Raw genomic sequence first — 18,445 nt, 5'->3', positions numbered from 1 at the left:
AACTAGCACAGGCAAATAGGGCAGGCCACGGAGAGGCTTTGGAGTTGTATCTGGGGACTCAGCAGCACACTGAGGGTGGTTACTGAAAAGTCAGTGAAGGAGAGGCCATTCCCAATTAGCTCTGAAAATGGGGCGGGTGTGCCTGCAGGGCATAGCAGGGGGAGGGATATTTACAGGGATTAAACAGGAGCATCCTGTTTAAGCTTAAAGTCATGAGGCTGGTGAGGGAACCTGGGTAGGATAATGTTCCCCAATGTTTTTATCGTGGAACCCCATGGCGTTTTACATATGAGGGGGTATAAAAAAAAACTGGAATTTTTTTCAAAGCTATGTATTTAGATTTAAAAAAAAATTTTTTTTTTACAAAACAACCTTATCACCTTCAAACTTCTCCATGACACTTACTACATTTGTCAAATCTGAGATTCCATTCTTGTAAACATTTTTCACATCTGTTTGGATGTGCTGACAGCACCTTTCTCATATTTCTTCACCTCTTCTATGTCATTGAATTGCTGTCCTTTCATGTCCCTCTTCATTCACAGAAACAAAAAGAAGTCACACGGAGTGAGGTCAGGTGAGTAAGGTGCATGGGGCAAGAGAGGCATGCTGGCATTGGCTGGTTTTTTGTTTCCAAAACTGGCTCACTGAGATGGCTGTGTAAGGAGGCGTATTGTCGTGGTGGCAAAACTAGTCCCTCATCTGCCACAAATCAGGTCTTTTATGTTGCAAACTGTTATGCAATCTTTTCAGAACCTTTACATAGAAAGCTTGATTGACCGTCTGACCCGGTGGAACTAACTCCAAATGCCCTATGAGCAGACATTTTCATTCATTCAAGAAGTTGACAGATTGAGGTTTGTCATCAATCGACATTTCACCTTTTTGGAAACGAGAAAACCACTCGTACATTTGCATTTTTCCCATGGCTCTGTCCTTGTAAGCTGTGTTCAATATCACAACTGTTTTTGGTGGCATTTTTCCTGAGCAGGAAGCAAAATTTCCCAGCTGCACACTGTTCTTTTAAACTGACCATCACACCAAAAAAATGAGATTTGAATGAAACTGCTTTTATGAAAAAATTCACTATGGCCAGAGAGAACCTTCCCAAGCGACGCCACTGGGTGCACTAACTCAGAGCGAGTTTCTGGATGCTTGCCTAGCGGGAAAAATTAATACTATGAAAACTCTGCCCAGTGGAGCCTTTTTCCTTTTTTTTCCTGGTACCCCCTTATATTTATTAAGGACCCTCAAAGAACTTGTATTTATGTGAATTTTATACAGAGAGAGAGAGAGGTAGATTGGTCCATCAATTGATCTATAGAATGTAAGTTTGGGTTCTCTAGAGAAGTAAAAACAGTGGCACATACACGCACACACACGTTTATATTAAGAGAATGGCTCACAGTCGTAGAAGAGGGCCAGTCAAGACTGAGTCCAAGCAAGCTTCTGTTGTGTGAGTCAGCTGCTAAGCTGGAGGCATCTCCTGACTAACAAAGCTTCAGAGAATGATGAATCCCAGATTGGCAGTGAGACCACAGGCTGATATCAACCTGCAGAAGTGGATGAATCCAAGATCGGCAGGGCAGATGACAGGCTTCCACAGTTGGCAGGCAACAGAGTAGGCAGTTGGCTCAAGTCCAAAGGACTGGAGGCTGATAAGCCAGACGCAGGATCCAGATCCAGCAAGAAGCTAGCAAACTTTCCTGCAGCGTCCACTTATCTAGGAAGTGCCCCTGAGGAAACTTCCTTTCCATGGCATCCAGTCTGTGACCCGAGTAAGGATCACGTTCTACCCTAGTCTTCTTACAACAGCTTGGCTGCTCCCAGCAGATTCCTTTGTGGAGTTGACTACACTGTGTTGGGTCACATGATGAGAGATTGCTAGGCTTTAATTGCAAACCACTAACAATCCCGGCTCAGTCAAGTTGACATAAACCCTAACTATCACAGCTAGGTAGGTAGAGAGGGGTGGGGTGGGGGGTGTTGGCAGACGACATCATTGGGTCAGGTATGACTCATGAAGAACTTTGTGCAACAAAACCAAACGTCTCCTGGTCCTATGTCATCCTCACAATCACCAGGACATTCGGGTCCATTGCTGTGGCTCCTGCCCCATTCCATCTCACTGGGCATCGCCCTCGCTGGCCTTCTTCGTCAGCAAGCACAATGTCCTTCCTGCTCCAGCCATTGGTCCCTCCTGGTGATCTATCTAAAACAAGCGAGTCAGACAATGGTCTATTGTGAGCTATGGGTTTTTCATTGGCCAATGTGTGTAAGCAGATCTTAGTCTGAAATCCCTGCGGAAACCTATTCATCCTGAGTGGACCTACTGGTATTTGAAATCACTCCCAGCACCACAGCCACACACAAGCCACCCCAGTGCTAACTGCTACTCTAGCAGGATTGACTGTGGGGGAGGCGTCATCCAATACATGTCACCTGCAGCCCTACAACCATCATCACTTAAGAGGCGAAGACTCTGAGGCCATTAGCGGTCAAGGTACTAGCTCAGGGTCATCCAGTTGATGAGCAGTGCTGCCCAGCAGGGGTCCAAGCTCTAACCCTAAATTTCATGGCCCTGATTGATGAGCATTGTCTCTGGGGCCTGGCCTGCTGTAGCACAAGTATCACAAGAAGGTGGCTTTTAAGAACAGGAATTCATTTTCTCACAGTTTAGGAGGCGGTTGAGGTTGTTCATTGCTGTTGAGGCAATGCTGACTCAGGGGGACCCACTGTGCGCCGAGTTGCCCAGCATTTTCAAAGCTCTGACTTTTGTTGTACCCTTGACCCATCTCCCCCTGTCAACATTTCATTGAGCTTGCTACATTAACAAGCTTCTGAAATTAACGCTGGGAAACACAGCTAACTGCTCTACGGGCTTTGCTCAGATTTGTTTCCCTTTGAATACTTCCCAGATCCAGTCCAGGGTCCAACACTGCATTTAGGATCTATTCAGACTTACCAAGTTAAAATTGAGGAAACCCCAAAATACCGAATCACTAATTGCTTCAAACTTAATTTAAAACACCATTATATGCTAACATAAACAGCATGATTTCATGAAAAATTATTTAAAATATATGAGGGGGTACCCCCACCCTCCAAAATGAAAAAAGAATTCTTAGTGTGCATTTTTCCTGCTGGGCGAGCATTAAGCAACTCACTCTGAGTTAGTGCACCCAGTGGTGTCGCCTGGGAAGGTTCTCTCTGGTCACAGTGAATTTTTTTTCATAAAAGCAGTTTGCTTGCACCTTGTGTTTTTGTGATGACTGATTTAAGAGAACAATACGTGGCTGTGAAATCTGTTTCCTGCTCAGGAAAAATGCCACAGAAACTGTTGTGATGTTGAACAGAGCTTACAAGGACAGAGCCATGGGAAAAACTCAAGTGTATGAATGGTTTTCTTGTTTCCAAAAAGGCGAAGTGTCAATTGATGACAAACCGCATTCTAGACATCTGTCAACTTCCCGAACAGACAGAAATGTCAACAAGACTCATGCGGCTGTCCTCAGAGACCAGTGATGACCCTTTGGAGAGATGGGAAGTTATCTGGACTATCTTGGAGCTCAGTTCAGAAAATCTACGTGGAAGATTTGGAATGAGAAGGGTCAGTGTGAAATTTGTGTCTTGAGTTCCTACTGGCCAGGAAAAAGGGCGTCAAATGGAACATGCCATGCTTTGAAAGAACAGCTCCAAAGGGACCCAGACTTTCCCCCCAAGGTCATTACTAGTGAGGACACCTGGTGCCAGTCTTACAACCCCAAAAGCAGACATCAATCAAGCCAGTGGAAGACACCATCATCACCTAGCCCCCCAAAAGCTCATCAAGTGAAATCAAAGATCAAGAAAATGCTCATTTGGTTTTTTATGTGAGGGAGATAGTGCATTGGCCAGACTGTTAATCAAGCTTTCTATTTAGAGATTCTGAAAAGATAGCATAACAGTGTGTCACTAAAAAAGTCCAGATTTCTGGCAGATGGGGCCTGGTTTTGCCACCATGGCAATGCACCTGCTCATTCAGCCATCTCAGTGCTCCAGTTTTTGGCAAAAAACGCGCATGCCTCTCTTGCCCCATGCCCCTTACTCACCTGACCTTGCTCTGTGAAACTTCTTTTTGTTTCTGCGAATGAAGAGGAACATGAAAGGGCAGCGATTTGAAGACATAAAAGAGGCAAAGAAAAACAAGAAGGGAAGTGCTGTCAGCCATTGAACAGATGAGTCTGAAAAATGTTTCCAAGATTAGAATTGCAGATTTGACAAATGCATTAAGTGTAATGGAGAGTACTTTGAAGGTGATAAGGTTGCTTTATAAAAAATTAAATACATAGCTTTGAAAAAAAATTCTGGGTTTTCTTGGGGAGGGGTACCCTCTTATATATATAGACATACATGTGTGTATATATGTATATGTGTGTATGTGTGTGTATATATATACACATGTACACACATACACATTCAGGAGACATCCAGACAGAATATCACCAGTTTGTACCGGCGAAGACGTGGACAGTGCAGAGAGACTGGACCCTGGGCAGAGATGGAGATAGGACCAGAAACTAACAAGGGATAACAATAAACTCTTTGATTGGTTAGTTTGAGTTGAGTTCCTAAAAGAAAGGGTTAAGAAGGCAGGGAAAGGCTTAAATGTGGGTAATTGAAGGAGGGTCATGGAGAGGGGTGGGGGGCATCTGACAGCCTTCAGCTCAGTAGAGTGGAGACTCAAACTCCACGCCAACCCAAGCCGATTGCCAAAGGCAGAGGCCAGACACGCCTTCACCCTCCCTCCCTCACCTGTCCCACCCACAGCAGCCTGCGTCCCTGCTGGGGTTGAGAATGCCTTGCAAGGGCCACACAGAACAGAAGCAATTTAAACAATAAGAACAAAGCAGAAGGGTGGTGGGAGGAAGAAAGAAAAGACCACTGGCAATATTAAAATAAGCCAGAGAGAAATTTTCTGGCGAGGAACAAGCGAGAAATATTTAAACCTAGAGCAAATTCAGGACGGGTCAAAAGGAAGGTCAACTGACCAATATGGTATTAGACTGTGGTTCCATCTACCCTAGTCAAATTTACAATACCCTTGGCTGTTGCCGGAGGGGATCTGCCGGAGACTTAACCCAAATAGAGAACTCCGCAGATGGGTTTTGGGCTTCCACCGTCCTCCATAGCCCTCTCCCAAAGGTGTGTTCACAATGTAAGCTGGCACCTTTCCTTCATCATCTTTGGGTGTTGTTAGTTGCCGTCTTTGGATCACACAGGCTGGTGTGCTTCTTCCATGTGGACTCAGTTGATGCCCCTCTGTTCTCTAAAGCCTCCTCCTGTTGCGGCATCAGGAAGAGGCTGAGACACCAGAGTCCCTGGACCCGCTCAGGGAACCACGGCCTTAGTCCTTCTGTTCTTCCTCCTCAGGTGTGGAGCCTCTCAGAACAGGGAACCCTGCTAGACATCCTCGAAGGTGTCGGGGCCCCTGTGAGCCTGCTGGTGCGAGGAGGGGCCTGGGTGGCATCTGCCTCCCAACAATCCTCATCTTTCAAAGTCTGGGATGTCACCAGCTCTCAGAAGCCCCGCGTCCCTGTCCCTTTTCTGGACCGTACTGGCCTCACTGCTGTGTCACACAACGGGAGCTACGTCTACTTCCCCAAGATTGGGGACAAAAACAAAGTCACCGTCTGGGACATGGCGGAAGGTTTGTAAGAACTAAGTATAAGCACAAGGACCACTTCCTATTACTTGGTGGGTACGAATTGAAGGCCCAGTCACGCCAGTCAGCTCAAAAGTCGACAGTAGAAAACAGACCTTGCTGTTGTACTCTGCTAGCGGGAAGCAGCTGAATTGGTCCCTGACTCCTGGTAGCCCTGTGTGTTCCAGAGTAGAGCTGCTCCATAGGGCTTTCTCAACGGCAATCCTTCTATGGAGTCCTGGACTGCTAACCATAAGGTTAGGGGTTCAAACCTATCAGCCGCTCTGAGGGAGACAGATGAGGTTGTCTGCACCTGTAAAGACGCACAGCCTTGGGGACCCTGTATACGGACCCTGTGAGTCTGGATTAACCCGATGGTAGTGGGTCTCAGCACTTTACAGAAGCAGTGGGCCAGGCCTTTCTCCCACAGCCGCAGAAGGATTTGAACTACCAGCCTTTGGGCTAGTAGCTCATCACAAAGTGCTTATACCCCCCAGGTTCCTTGCTAATTCAGGTGGTCTAGGAGTAGGGTCTGAGGTAGTGGGATTTGCATAGGTGATGCCTGGAGGGATGGGGGTGGGGTGGGGAGCAGCAAGGGGCAGAGGCGAGCTAAGCGGGGAGGATGTGGAATCAGTCTGACCCCATGGTGTTTTCAGATCCCTAGTGCTGCTTGGAGCCCTGGGGGTGCAGTGGGCTCCACAATGGGTTATTAACTGCAAGGTCAGCAGTTCAAATCCACCAGCACCTCCAAGGGAGAAAGATGAGGCTTTCTACTCCCGGAAAGAGTTACAGTCATCTCAGAAACCCATAGGGGGAGTTCTACCCTGCCTTGTAGGGTTGCTGTGAGTTGGCGTGGACTCGATGGCAGTGAGTTTGGTTTTACTGGGATGTGATCTTATTAACATCCCAAAGAAAGCCATATCCCCGGACAGGATTACACCCCTGGGAAAAGCACCGCCCAAACCAACCCCCTGGTGGAGATTGATTTGGACTCCTAGCGAACCCAATATATAGGTTTCCTCCCATAAATCTTTGTGGGAACAGACAGCCTCATCCTTTACCCTGGAAGTGACCAATGGGTTCACACGTGGGCCTTTGGGATTGGCTGCCTGATGCCGAACCCATAGCACCGCCAGGGAGCCTGATCTTCAGGTATAGGGGTTCGGACTCCAACATTTATGCTGTCATTGTTAGTTGCTGTCAAATAGACTCAACTCATCTCAACTTATGATGACTTGGGATATATATAATCCCACAGAGATATTTTTTTTTTCAAACTGTGAGCTTTCGGGGCGGATCGCCAGGCCTTTATTCTGCAGCGCCTCTAGGTGGATTCAGTCGGCCGACCTTTCAGAGTCGGCAGAGCTCATCTGGTTGGCCGTTGTGGCACCATTCGATCCACAACGCATGGGGAGCTCTAGGCTGTGTACGACACCAGAGAATTGTCCCATCTGAAACAAAGGGGCCCTTCCTTTTGCACCCCCTACCCATTAGTCATTGCCATCCTGGGGGATCTTTTCCAGGAGGGTGTGTGTGTGTGTGTGTGTGTGTGTGTGTGTGTGTGTCCCTTTCCAGGGGAGGGTAGCACCTGGGTCCCTGCTTCACACTATATCACACCATTCTCCTCTCTCTGCCTACGTTGCTTCACCACCATGAACTGAGACTCTGCCTCTTCAACGTTGTGTGCGTGTTGAAGAACTGCTGTCTCCATGGGATCTCACAGATGTTTCTTCCAAAGAGCGCCCTGCTCAGTGCCGACCTGCTTGATCCCATGAGCTCAATTGTGGTCTAGTTTAAAGAGGCCTTTGTGGGATCATTTGGGCCCAAGGTTTAAGTCATTCCCAGGCCCCTTTGAGCAAAGATTTTAGAGAAGAACATGGATCAAAAGTAGGGGAAATGTGGAACAGAATTTCACATTCCCATAGAATGACTTTCTGAAGGTACTGAGGCTGGAGGACTCTCCCTCCCCCAATAAACTCCTGCCCTGAGACGATCTTTAAACCTTAAGTAAAGAAGCTCTGTTAGACTCTTGATGCTCCACAATCGTGCGACACGACAGTGCCCGGTGCACAGTTCTCGTTCACAGTGCTGTCTCTATGGGATCAAATGGAGAAGCGTGGCAACTCGAAAGGTGCGATAGGCAGTTTAGTGGGCAGGACAGTTATGTCCCTGGGGGAGGCATCCTTTGAAAAGGGGAGATGAGAATGGTGGTACGACTTGGAGAACGCAATCAGGGCCGCGGAATCACACGCGTAGAACTGGTTGAGTCGGTGTGTTTCCGCTGTCGGTTTTCGACAATCACGAGGTCAGCCATGCCTGTACAAGATGCTTTCAGGTTACAGGCGCAGGGCTCCTCGGTCCGTTTTCAGCGTGGCCTCTTCCTCTTGGCAGGTGAGGAACAAGATGCTCTGGATACCTCCAACGAGGTCAGGTGCCTGGAGGTGGCCCAGCAGAGCCAGCTGCTCTTCACCGGCCTGGTTTCGGGGATTGTCCTCGTGTTCCCCCTGAACTCCCGGCAGGACGTGATGTGCATCCCCCCGCCGGAGGCCCGCAAAGCCATCAACTGCATGTCGCTGAGCAAGAGTGAGGAGCGGCTGGCCATCGCCTACGACAACATCGTCCTGGTGCTGGACATCAGCCCCGGGGACCCCTGCCCTGTCATCGATGGGCCGACCTACACCTTTTACACTCAGCTGCCCGAGACCATCTCCAGCGTGGCTGTTCTGGCCGACTACCGGGTGGTCTACGGCATGACCAACGGCGACCTCTTTCTGTACGAGTGCGCCAACTCCAAGGTGTTCCCCTTGGAAGCCCACCAGAGCAGGGTCACCTGCGTGGAGGTTAGCCACAGGGAGCAGCTGGCCGTGAGTGGCTCGGAGGATGCCCTGCTGTGCCTCTGGGACCTGCAGGCGTGCAAATGGAAGTTGGAGATGAGTTACACGGTGCGTGGCCCCCACACCCCTTTCCCACGCACCAGGTCCTGGCGGTAGAAAACAATGGTGGCCCTTGTTTTCTCACGGTGACCCTGCTAGAACGGATTAGGCCTGTGCTTCTGGGGATGTCAAGGGCTGGGCTCTTTCAGAAGCAGATCTCCCATCCACCCAGCACTCCCGGGTTCAACTTGCCAGTCTTTCAGCTGCAGGTGACCCGGGGGCTCCGTTGGGAAATTGGTGATAGCGGCCACTGACTGAGGGCTTCCTGTGTGCCACTGGCTACAGCTAGGAATAATAGGAGGAGGTGAGCGAGGTCTTCGTTCAAGTTCTCGGGAGGAAAACCAGTCAGAGGTAGACACACATACATATGTACTTACAGATAGATGAGCCTCAAAACATTTGTGGAAAACTTAATTATCCTTTCATTCTAATTTTCCTTGAAATTTTGGAAAACCTCTCACATATTTACATAGATAGACAAAGGCTCGATTGGTGGCAATACACTTACAGACATGACAAGGTTAGCACAGGTTAAGACATGCACATGCACATATACATGTACACATCCACATACTTACACTCACCTTCACACACAGTACTCCTGAGAAGGCTACACACAGAATTGAAAAATAATGGAATTTTCCCACAAACTGAAGTGCCCTCATTTTTTTTTTTTGCCCTCATATTTTCAACGTAATATATATTTACAATGATTCCCCCTTTCTCCTCCCTAAGACAGATAAACACGTCACTATGAGTCAGAATCAACTCGATGGCAGTTGGTTTTAAGAGGGATCATATTTTTTATTGGGGGAGGGGCGATAATAATATACACAGCACAGCATGTGCCAATGTTATATGTACTATCCAGTGGCATTGATGACGTTCTCAATATCCTTTACCAAATTAGTCCTCCACTAGCCACCTGCAGCTCACTGCTGTTTCGCTCTCCCTTTGTGTATGCATACCCAGATAGATGATTTCTTCGAGCGACTGACGTATGCAAGTGTGAGACAGGAGGGATCGCAATCTGTAAGTCTGGTAGCGGGAAGATTTCTGCAGCCTTTTGACCCCAAATCCATAGGCCAAGGAAGCAAACGAGTGCTTTGTCCAAAGGGAAGAGGGCAAGCAATATTCTGGGGGGGCAGGAAACCCCCCTGTCAGTTGGTAGGCTGATCCCGTCCTATGACATCTTAGAAGGCCATTATATTATAGTACGCTGCATTCCGGAAGTCATTGAATTGCATTACGCCGTGTTACATCGAGGAACAGCACCCAGTCCAGTATCTGGACAAACCACTGAGAATCACAGCTGTGCCACCTCACCACTTAGAATTAACCATCACACCTTGGGTGCCCAGACACTCCGCAATTGCAATAGATCATATATTTTTTTTATTGCTGGAAAAATATAGCTGGCAACATTTGCCGATCGAACCTCTCTGACAGGTACAATTTAGTGACATGAATTGCATTAATTGTGCTGAGCCACGATCAGCAATATCCCTTGCCAAAATGTCCATCGCCATTAATAGAAACTCAATAATTTTCCCCTTTCTCCTCCAAGGGAGAAACTCTCTTTCAAATGATCCCTCCACCACTAAATATGAACTCAGAACTCCCTAGGCTTCGAATCCACCCTTTCCAATGACTATTGTTCATTGGATCACATGCGTCATTCTTTTAAAAAGTACAATGCCCAAGGTAGACATTGTTTCCTAATTAATCTGAACCCGTGCTTTCATCTTTGGCATTGGGGTGCGTGCATAAATTTGAATAGTAGTCTGTCTTGTAGGCACACGTGTAGTAGCCGACCATTGACAGTGGTGTGCTGCAGGATAGATCTTGAAATACTCTCTTTGACCATGAACAGGATGTTATTCCTTTGCAATCTGTCCTTCCTGACAGTAGAGCATATGACTATTGGATTGAAAGTGGCTAATCCGGTCTTTGCAGCCCAACCATGCCTAGCACTTAGATTTATATGCATTCTAGCTCATGTTTGATGACCTCCAAATGCTGTAGGGCCATGCGCTGTCCTTTCCAGGCTCTGACGATTCATGGGTGTGTGCCTTCAGCTAGAGCTAGGAACAATAGGGGGAGGTGAGCGAGGTGAGCTGTATCAGGTCCTGAATGTGTTGCTCCATCCACATCATTCAGCTTGGCTTTGTTTTGAGGAGCCAGCTCTTCCTCATTCATATTTTGAGTGCCTTTCTCCCCCCAGAGACGCATCTTCCAGCACCCTATCAGACTATGTTTCACTGAGACTCATATGGTTTTCACTGGCCACTTTTTTTGGGAAGTAGATTGGCAGGTTCTTCTTCCCAGTTGGACTTAGTCTAGAAGCTCTATTGAAACGTGTCCCCCCGAGGTGACCCTGCTGACATTTGAAATACCATCAGCCTAGCTTCCGGCATCCCAGCAACAGTGGTGTTGCCACAGCACCACACACTGATCAGCGAGGGGTAGATTCTAGCCTTAGGGTTCGTTTTCGTGAGGAAGGCATTGTGAGGTGTACGTGGGAATAATTTTTATGTTTTGCTCATTGGGTGATTCCCCAACCCCAGGACAGCCCCAGAGACAGCCTCAGCACTGAATAGATGGATGTTGACGAAACATTTCTTTATGAAATCAGCACATCGGGAATCTGGGAGCGGTAAAGGGTTTTGTAGCAGATATCATTCTGAAAGGCCAGGGAAGTCACAGCAACATGCAAGCCTCCATGGATGGAGGGGCGGTGGCTGTGCGTGAGGTGCCTTAGCCAGGAATTGAACCTGGGTCTCCCACATGGAAGGCAAGGATTCTACTAGGGAACCGCCAATGCCTCACTAACAGTTGTCACTAGGGCCATTTAGGACTGTAAGTCCTATCACTCCCACTCTCCAATTGAGAAGTCTCTAAACTTCTCAATCAGCTCTCTCTGATGTGACATTGAGGGTCCCGAGAAGACCCCAGCTACCTATCCCTCCAGCTGTTCATTAGGCCCCTCCTCCATGGGGGCTGAAAAGCCAGGATTCCTAGAGCGTTGACATTGGTCTCCTGGAAGCTTTCAGCCTGGACTCAAGACCACCTTGTCTGTTCCCACAGAGTTCTTACTGCCGAGGGGTGCAGTGTGCCTGCTTCTCTAAAGATGACAAGTACGTGTACGCGGGCTTGAAGGATCGCTCCGTCATTGTCTGGAGTGTACTGGACGGTGAGTTATTTCAGATTATTTCTGTGAAAATCGGTAGAACATATCATTTGCCAATTCAACGTTTCCCAGGTGTGCAATTTACTGACACCGCTTGCAGTGATTGTGTCGGACAAGCACCGCCCAGAATCATTGCCAAAATTCCAATCACAGAAACTCACTGCTTCCTGTACAAAGGGTCTCCCCGATCCCTTCTAGCCACTAATGAAATTCGGTCTCAATATATTTATATTTCATATAAGTGAGATCATATAATACTTGTCCCTGGGTGACTCGTTTCACTCAGAGTGCTGTTTTCAAGGTTAACCCATGAGGTGGCATGCATCCAGACTTCATTTCTCTTGACGGCTTCGTAATATTCCATTGTTTATCGACACCGCATTTCGTTCATCCGTTCATCTGTTGATGGAGTATCCAGTGGTTTCTAACTTTTGGCTGTTTGTGCAAAGTGCTGCCGTGGACACTGGTGTGTAGGCTTTGGTTTGTGTTCCTGCCGACACTCCTTCCAGGCATCTGCCCGGGAGTGGAATAGCTGGGCACGTGGTCACCCCACGGTTAACTTTCTGAGAAACCACAAAACTGTTTGCCTCAGCAGTGGTATGATTTTTCATTCTCACCAGCAGTGGATAAGGGTTCCAATTTCTCCACTCCCTCCCCTACACTGGTTATTTCTGTTGGGTAGGTGTGTGTTTTAATCTTCGCCATATTAATAGTCGTGGCATCTCATTGTGTTTTTGATTTGCGTGTTCCTGAGGGCTAAATAAAGGAGCTTGGGCGGCACTATGGGGTAAGCATTGGGATGCTAATGGAAGGTCACAGTTCAAACCCACCAGCTTCCCTGAAGGAGCAAGATGAGGCTGACAGTTTCTGAAAAGATTTTGTCTCCAGAACTCTAAGGATCAATTGTGTCCGGTAGGGTTCAGATGAGTTGAGATCAACTCAATGACCGTGGGGAGAACCAGTAGTCCCTAGGTAGATCAGATGGTTATGCATTCAAAGACCAGCCAAAACGCTGGTGGTTCTAACCCACCCAGAAAACAGACCCGGTGGTTTCCTTCTGAGAAATCAGTCATTAAAAACTGTGTGCACGTCTGCTCTGCCCAGTGAAGTCACCATGAGTGGGAATTATCTGTGTCAACCAATAACCTGGCTCATGACAATGAGCATCTTTTTATGGGTTTATTGGCCATCTTATATACCTGTTGGCCATTTGATGAGTTCTTTCGCAATAGAGTCTGTGTTCATTGTCTGCTGCTCCTGTAACAAAAGTACCACAAAGGGGTGGTTTTAACAAGCAGAAATTTACTTTCTCGCAGGTTAAGAAGTTGAAATTCAAAGTCAGGGTACCAGGTCCAGGGAAGAGCTTTCCTTCTCTGTCAGCTGCGATGGAGGCCCTTACATCTTCAGCTTCTGTTTCCTGGTTCCTTGGGGATCTCATGTGGCTTGGCATCTACAATTCCCCAATTATATTTGGTACTTGTTTGTCTAATCATCGCTTTCATATCTCAAAAGAGAGTCTACACTTGATTCTCAAACGCGATTGACTTGAGATCTAACCTACACTAGTCCTGCCTGAGTAACATATAAAACAAGCATAACACACACTCACAAATGGTATTATAACCATAGAGGATTTACAACCAGATATCTCCACAGTATTCTTGCAACACTGTAGTCTAATATAGTGTAGCAAATATGCCTAGCAAAAATTCACAGGATGGTTTAGAAGCTGGATGTTTTATTGCGCCCTTAAAAGCTCATCCTTACCATAAATAAATGTTGATATAAAGAAATAAGTCCTGCCACTTTTGCAGCCTTAGAACTCACTGAGTTCCTAGCTTATCAAAGGAAGTCTATAAATATCTATGACTTATTGAAAAGTTGGGGTGGGGGCGGAGAGGAGAGCCCCATCCTCAGAAGGTTCACAATCTCCCTTCCTGCTTTTCCAGTCATAAAAATGTATATTGGGCGGGCTCGCACTGAACTAACCCTATGCTAAGCATGTGACATGCATAATACCTTTAAAGCTTCTAAACTCCCCTTGGCAGGTAAGTTTTGTTGCTATTGCCATTTTACAGAGCAAGCAAGTTGGTCTCTGAGAGGTTAACTGCCATGATGAATCCCATCAAAGGGCCGGGCAGGGATCTGAATTCAACATCCAACTCCAGGAGGCATGATACCAGTCCTTTGATCCACGGCCTTCTCATTTGTCTCCCTCCTTCTACCCCACAGGGGCCCTGCTGGCTGTCCAGTTTGTCCATGCTGTGGTGAACAGAATCATCCCAACATCAAATGGTTTCATCGCGCCCACCAGACACGGTTATCTCATCCGGGAGCGTTTCCAGTGCCCCGCATCAAGAGTCTCACAGCAGGATCCACTGAAGAACTTCAAGAAGGCAGTGTGGCTGGTCAAATCCAGGCAGAGGGAAGAGTTGGCCACTGCAGCAGGAGGAACACAAGACTCTGAGAGTGCTGAAGGAGATGGGTCCAAACCAAACAAACGGTCGCAAGTCTGTCTAATCCTGTAGAGCCCCCGTTGGGGGATGGGGATTTAGCCCTCCCCCATCTGGTTGAAGCAAAGGGACTGTGTTTGCTGATGTATGCTCAAATCCAGGGCCTCAGATTATGCCACCCACATTTCTATTCCTCTTTCCTCCTGGTTAGCTACATCCTCAGACCCTGCCCTCCTACAGGCAATGTGGTAGCCAACACGCCATCTCTGAATCCAGTAGGAAAGAGAGAGCTTTCTTCCCCCAAGAGTTTTCATCAAAGTCCACTGTCCCCCATTGGCTCAATGTCCATCTCTAAACCAGTCATTGTCTCTGTAAGAGTGTATCACTCTGACTGCCCAGCCTGACCCAATGAGCACCACCGGGCCTGAAACTGGAGTCAATACCACCCAACCACGTGGAATGAAAATGGTAAGGGTATTCCCCAAGACAGCGGATCTCAGCCTGTGGGTCGCAACCCCTCTGGAGGTCGAATGACTCTTTCACTGGGCTTACCTGATTCTTAACAGTAGCAAAATGACAGTGATAAAGTAACAATGAAAATAATGTTATGGTTGGGGGTGGGGGCGGGTCACCACAACATGAGGAACTGTATTAAAGGGTCGCGGCATTAGCAAGGTTGAGAACAACCACCCTAAAGGGAAACGAGGGTGCTAGTACCCTCCAAAGTGAGGATGGATGCAAGGCAGACCAAACGACAACAACAACTTATCAAGTTCCTGGCGCTGTCGTTCAATCCTTGTGACAGTTCATACATTAGAGAAGGCAGTTTCCCCTCCACCTTGCAAGCGAGGAAGCCTGAGCTGTGGAGTGCAGCTCCACAGGGTTCAAGCTTAAGCTACGAACCCTGAGAAACGGGAACCGGAAGCCTTCTGTCCCAGTCCTTGACGGGGGCTCTGGCTTCCATTTTGGTCTCCGAAGCACAGCCATCTACTCTGTGGGTGGCAGAATGCAATGCCTCTGGGGTCAGCAGGGCTTCTGTATCATTGTGGGGGGGGTCCTGGGTGAACCGAAGTGTTGGAGCCTGTTGGGGCGGTGGGGAGGTGAAGAACACATTCTCCAGTCGAGGAGTGGATGGCGGGGACCACAGCCCATCTTCAGCCCAGGATCCCCACAAGGAGAACAACCCACTCTTGCCAGATCTCTCTATTGTCGTGTGCAAAACTGGAAGTCCAGATTGTCATGCTAAGTGTTCCCGTTTTTAAAAGTTGGCTTCAGTTTACATCTTCCGGTTCATCGGACCAGTGTATTTTCTAGTTCGCCAGCCAACTTCAAGACCCAAGATGGAATTAAAAAATGTTTTTTAATGTGCAGTTCGTACAGTCCTACTATCTGGCTTCCAACACTTTAGGATACAAATATTCTTCGATTTGAAAACTGGAGGCTGTTGGAAGCAGATGGAAAGAGGTGCTTTTTCTACCGTGCTTTTGGGCAGTCTGCCTCTTGCAAATCCAGCCGTCAGATTCTTCCCATCTCCGGGAAAGGGCCTTCCTCCCTTGCCCACAGCCTGGAGCTGCCCACGGCTTGCTTCAGAGGATGAGTGCTCTAACATAGCAGTTCTCAACCTGTGGGTCATGACCCCTTTGGGGGGTCCAACAGCTCTTTCACAGGGGTTGCCTGATTCATAACAGTAGCAAAATGACAGTGATGAAATAGCAACGAAATTAATTTTATGGTTGGGAGGGGGGTCACCACAACATGAGGAACTGTATTAAGGGATCGCGGCATGAGGAAGGTTGAGAACCACTGCTCTAACAATAAGAGAGTCCACCCCTTCAAGGTGCTATTCCCCCTCCCCACTTCCTTTGAATTCCAGAAAGTTTCAGCAAAAACAGACTTAGGACAGTCAGTAGCACCCTCGTGATGATCTGGCTTAGTCATTTCCCAAACCAGGGGTCCAAGAAATGCTTTGGCCGTTGCATAAATGTCCACCTCAAATCCCATTTTTTAAAGCACATTTTTAAGCTGTAATTCTAAAACTCAGAGGCGGATGCCTTGCCTAGCCACGCTTCAGTGTGCTGGAGATGACTACCACGAGTCAGAGCTGAAGAACCCACTTGGCTACACCGGGAATCTTTGACAGGAGTGCCTTCTCTGCCTTTGTGAATCAAAGGTTTACTCAACACAGAATGAAGTAGATGTAACAGAGTGAGACGTCCCTAATAGCTTCTGGCTAAAAGTGTGTGTGCGTGTGTGTGTCCATCAGAGGGGTCTCAGTGATAAACTATTGCTTTGTATGTGAATAGTAACTGAAACATAAGAAAGACATTTTTACTAATAAAATGCTAATCTGAATTGTTGCTTATCTTGTGTGTGTCTTTTACAGATAGTTTTTATCCTTTTTTTTAATCATGGTAAAAAGATACACAACAAAGTATTCGCCAGGGTCTGGATTACATTCTTCAAGTCGTATAACCGCCCTCATTCTCTTTTTCCAAAGTGTTTCACGCAGTGACCCCCGTGCCAAGGAAAACCCTGCCTCCTTTAGTGGGAATTCCAGCCCATCTCCCCCAGATCCTTCCTCCACGAACAATCAGCCCACCATTCTCCTACCTGCCACCCTCACCTCCGAAGCTCTTTCTCTCCCTCAGGTCTGAACTTAGTACATTGGGGGCTTGGCTGCAGAGAACATTTAACAGTTCCTATTAAAAATCATCGAAACTCAAAGAAATTGAAATACGCATTTTCTACCAAGCAGTGGATCTCTATGCAATCCAAGGAGATCATTTTGTTTCTAAAAACCAGTGGTTCGTCGTGGGCTGGTTCACTTGCTAGAAAGACATCCGAAGAGGATGCATGCTGGCATCAGACCTATGGACCTGAGTTGCACTGGCCGGCGTCACCTTCTTGATAGAAAGTTCTTTCTTGTGCATAGTTGGATGTCACTGGTTTGTTGTGCTAGACAACCCAGACTAATGCATAGAGCTATTATGCTTATCTATGCGTCAACCACTAAAGCTGGTAATGAAGTAATTGAAGAATTCTATCAACTTGTGTGTGCAATTGATCAGCAACATGCATTGATGGTTGTTGGCAATTGAAATGCAAACATTGGAAACAAAAAGGAACCATCGTTGGGGAATATGGCCTTTATGACAGAAATAAAACTAGTGATCTTTTGATAGAATTTTGTAAGACCAACGACTTCTACATTGCAAATACCTTTTAAAATTGTTTTCAAGGACATAATTACCACATGGACTTCTCCATATGGAATGTACAGAAGTCAAATGGGCGACCTTTGGAGAATCAGCAGTCAAAATGAGGTTAGGGGTTGGTTGACCCAGACCATCCATTGCTCAGATGCAAGTCCCTTCTCTACTCCAAAAATCGCTGCCGGTCAATTCCAGCTCACAGGGACCCTACAGGACAGAGTAGAACTTCCCCTTGGGGTTTCCAGGCTGTAAATCTTTACCAAAGTCAACAGCCTCATTTTTCTCCCAAGGATCCGCTGGTGTGTTCCAACCACTGACCTTGTGATCAGCTCAGTGAGTAGCCCCCTCCGCACTACAGGTCCCCCTTGTTCTCTGGAAGCTTGATCATTCTTGAAAACAGGAGCAGCATCCTGGGGGTGCTCTGTCACCTCGAGGTATTGCAGGAACTCCAGGAATAGGCAGCCCCCCACAACTACTAAAGAGCAGATCCATGTAGGTGATATCTTGTCCTCTAGAACACGTGTCTATCGGACTCAACTCTTAGCGACCCTCCTTGGTTCATTCTTAGTTTGTGGTGGCTCTGCTCAGCCTTTCAACCCCATCAGCAGCTCTGAAGGAGAGGATGAAGCCTGCTTCCAGCAAGACGGACAGTCTTGGAGACCCATAGAGGGTCGTTGGGAGTGGGAACTGATTCGATGGCAGTGGAGTCGGTGTGTGTGTGTGTGTGTGTGTGTGTGTGCATGCGCAAGTGTGTGCGAGTGGTTATTTACTACACCATTTTTCTGTTCGCTTCTTTCACCTTCTTTTCTACTTGATGTGAGTAAATAAAATAAATTCCCCTAAGTCTCGGTCCAACCCCCCCACCACCACCTTGGTCTCTAGCATTTTAAACGAAATATCAGTAGGTCTAAGGGGTCCTGACCACAAGGGCCGTGGTTCTCTACCCTGGTGGAGACGTGGGCTACATGTTGGGC

At 47.5% G+C, this 18,445-nt stretch overlaps 1 protein-coding gene across 1 annotated transcript in view; it reads left to right on the top strand.

Annotated features, from left to right (window-relative positions):
• NWD1 (NACHT and WD repeat domain containing 1) overlaps nt 1-14,831 on the top strand; it is a 65,242-nt gene extending 50,411 nt beyond the window's left edge. Inside the window, exons 14-17 of the mRNA XM_004715522.3 lie at nt 5,413-5,689; nt 8,075-8,625; nt 11,704-11,809; nt 14,039-14,831. Of these exons, the coding sequence (XP_004715579.2) occupies nt 5,413-5,689; nt 8,075-8,625; nt 11,704-11,809; nt 14,039-14,334 (1,230 nt within the window). The 3' untranslated portion in view covers nt 14,335-14,831. The remainder of the gene's footprint in view (nt 1-5,412; nt 5,690-8,074; nt 8,626-11,703; nt 11,810-14,038) is intronic.
• The last annotated feature ends 3,614 nt before the right edge of the window (nt 14,832-18,445 follow it).

Source organism: Echinops telfairi, unplaced genomic scaffold (genome assembly GCF_000313985.2).
Source record: "Echinops telfairi isolate 266 unplaced genomic scaffold, ASM31398v2 ScPeMD7_30;HRSCAF=105, whole genome shotgun sequence".
NCBI lineage: Eukaryota > Metazoa > Chordata > Mammalia > Afrosoricida > Tenrecidae > Echinops > Echinops telfairi.
The sequence above is the reverse complement of the archived record's forward strand: the minus strand, read 5'-3'. Positions and strand labels throughout refer to the sequence as shown.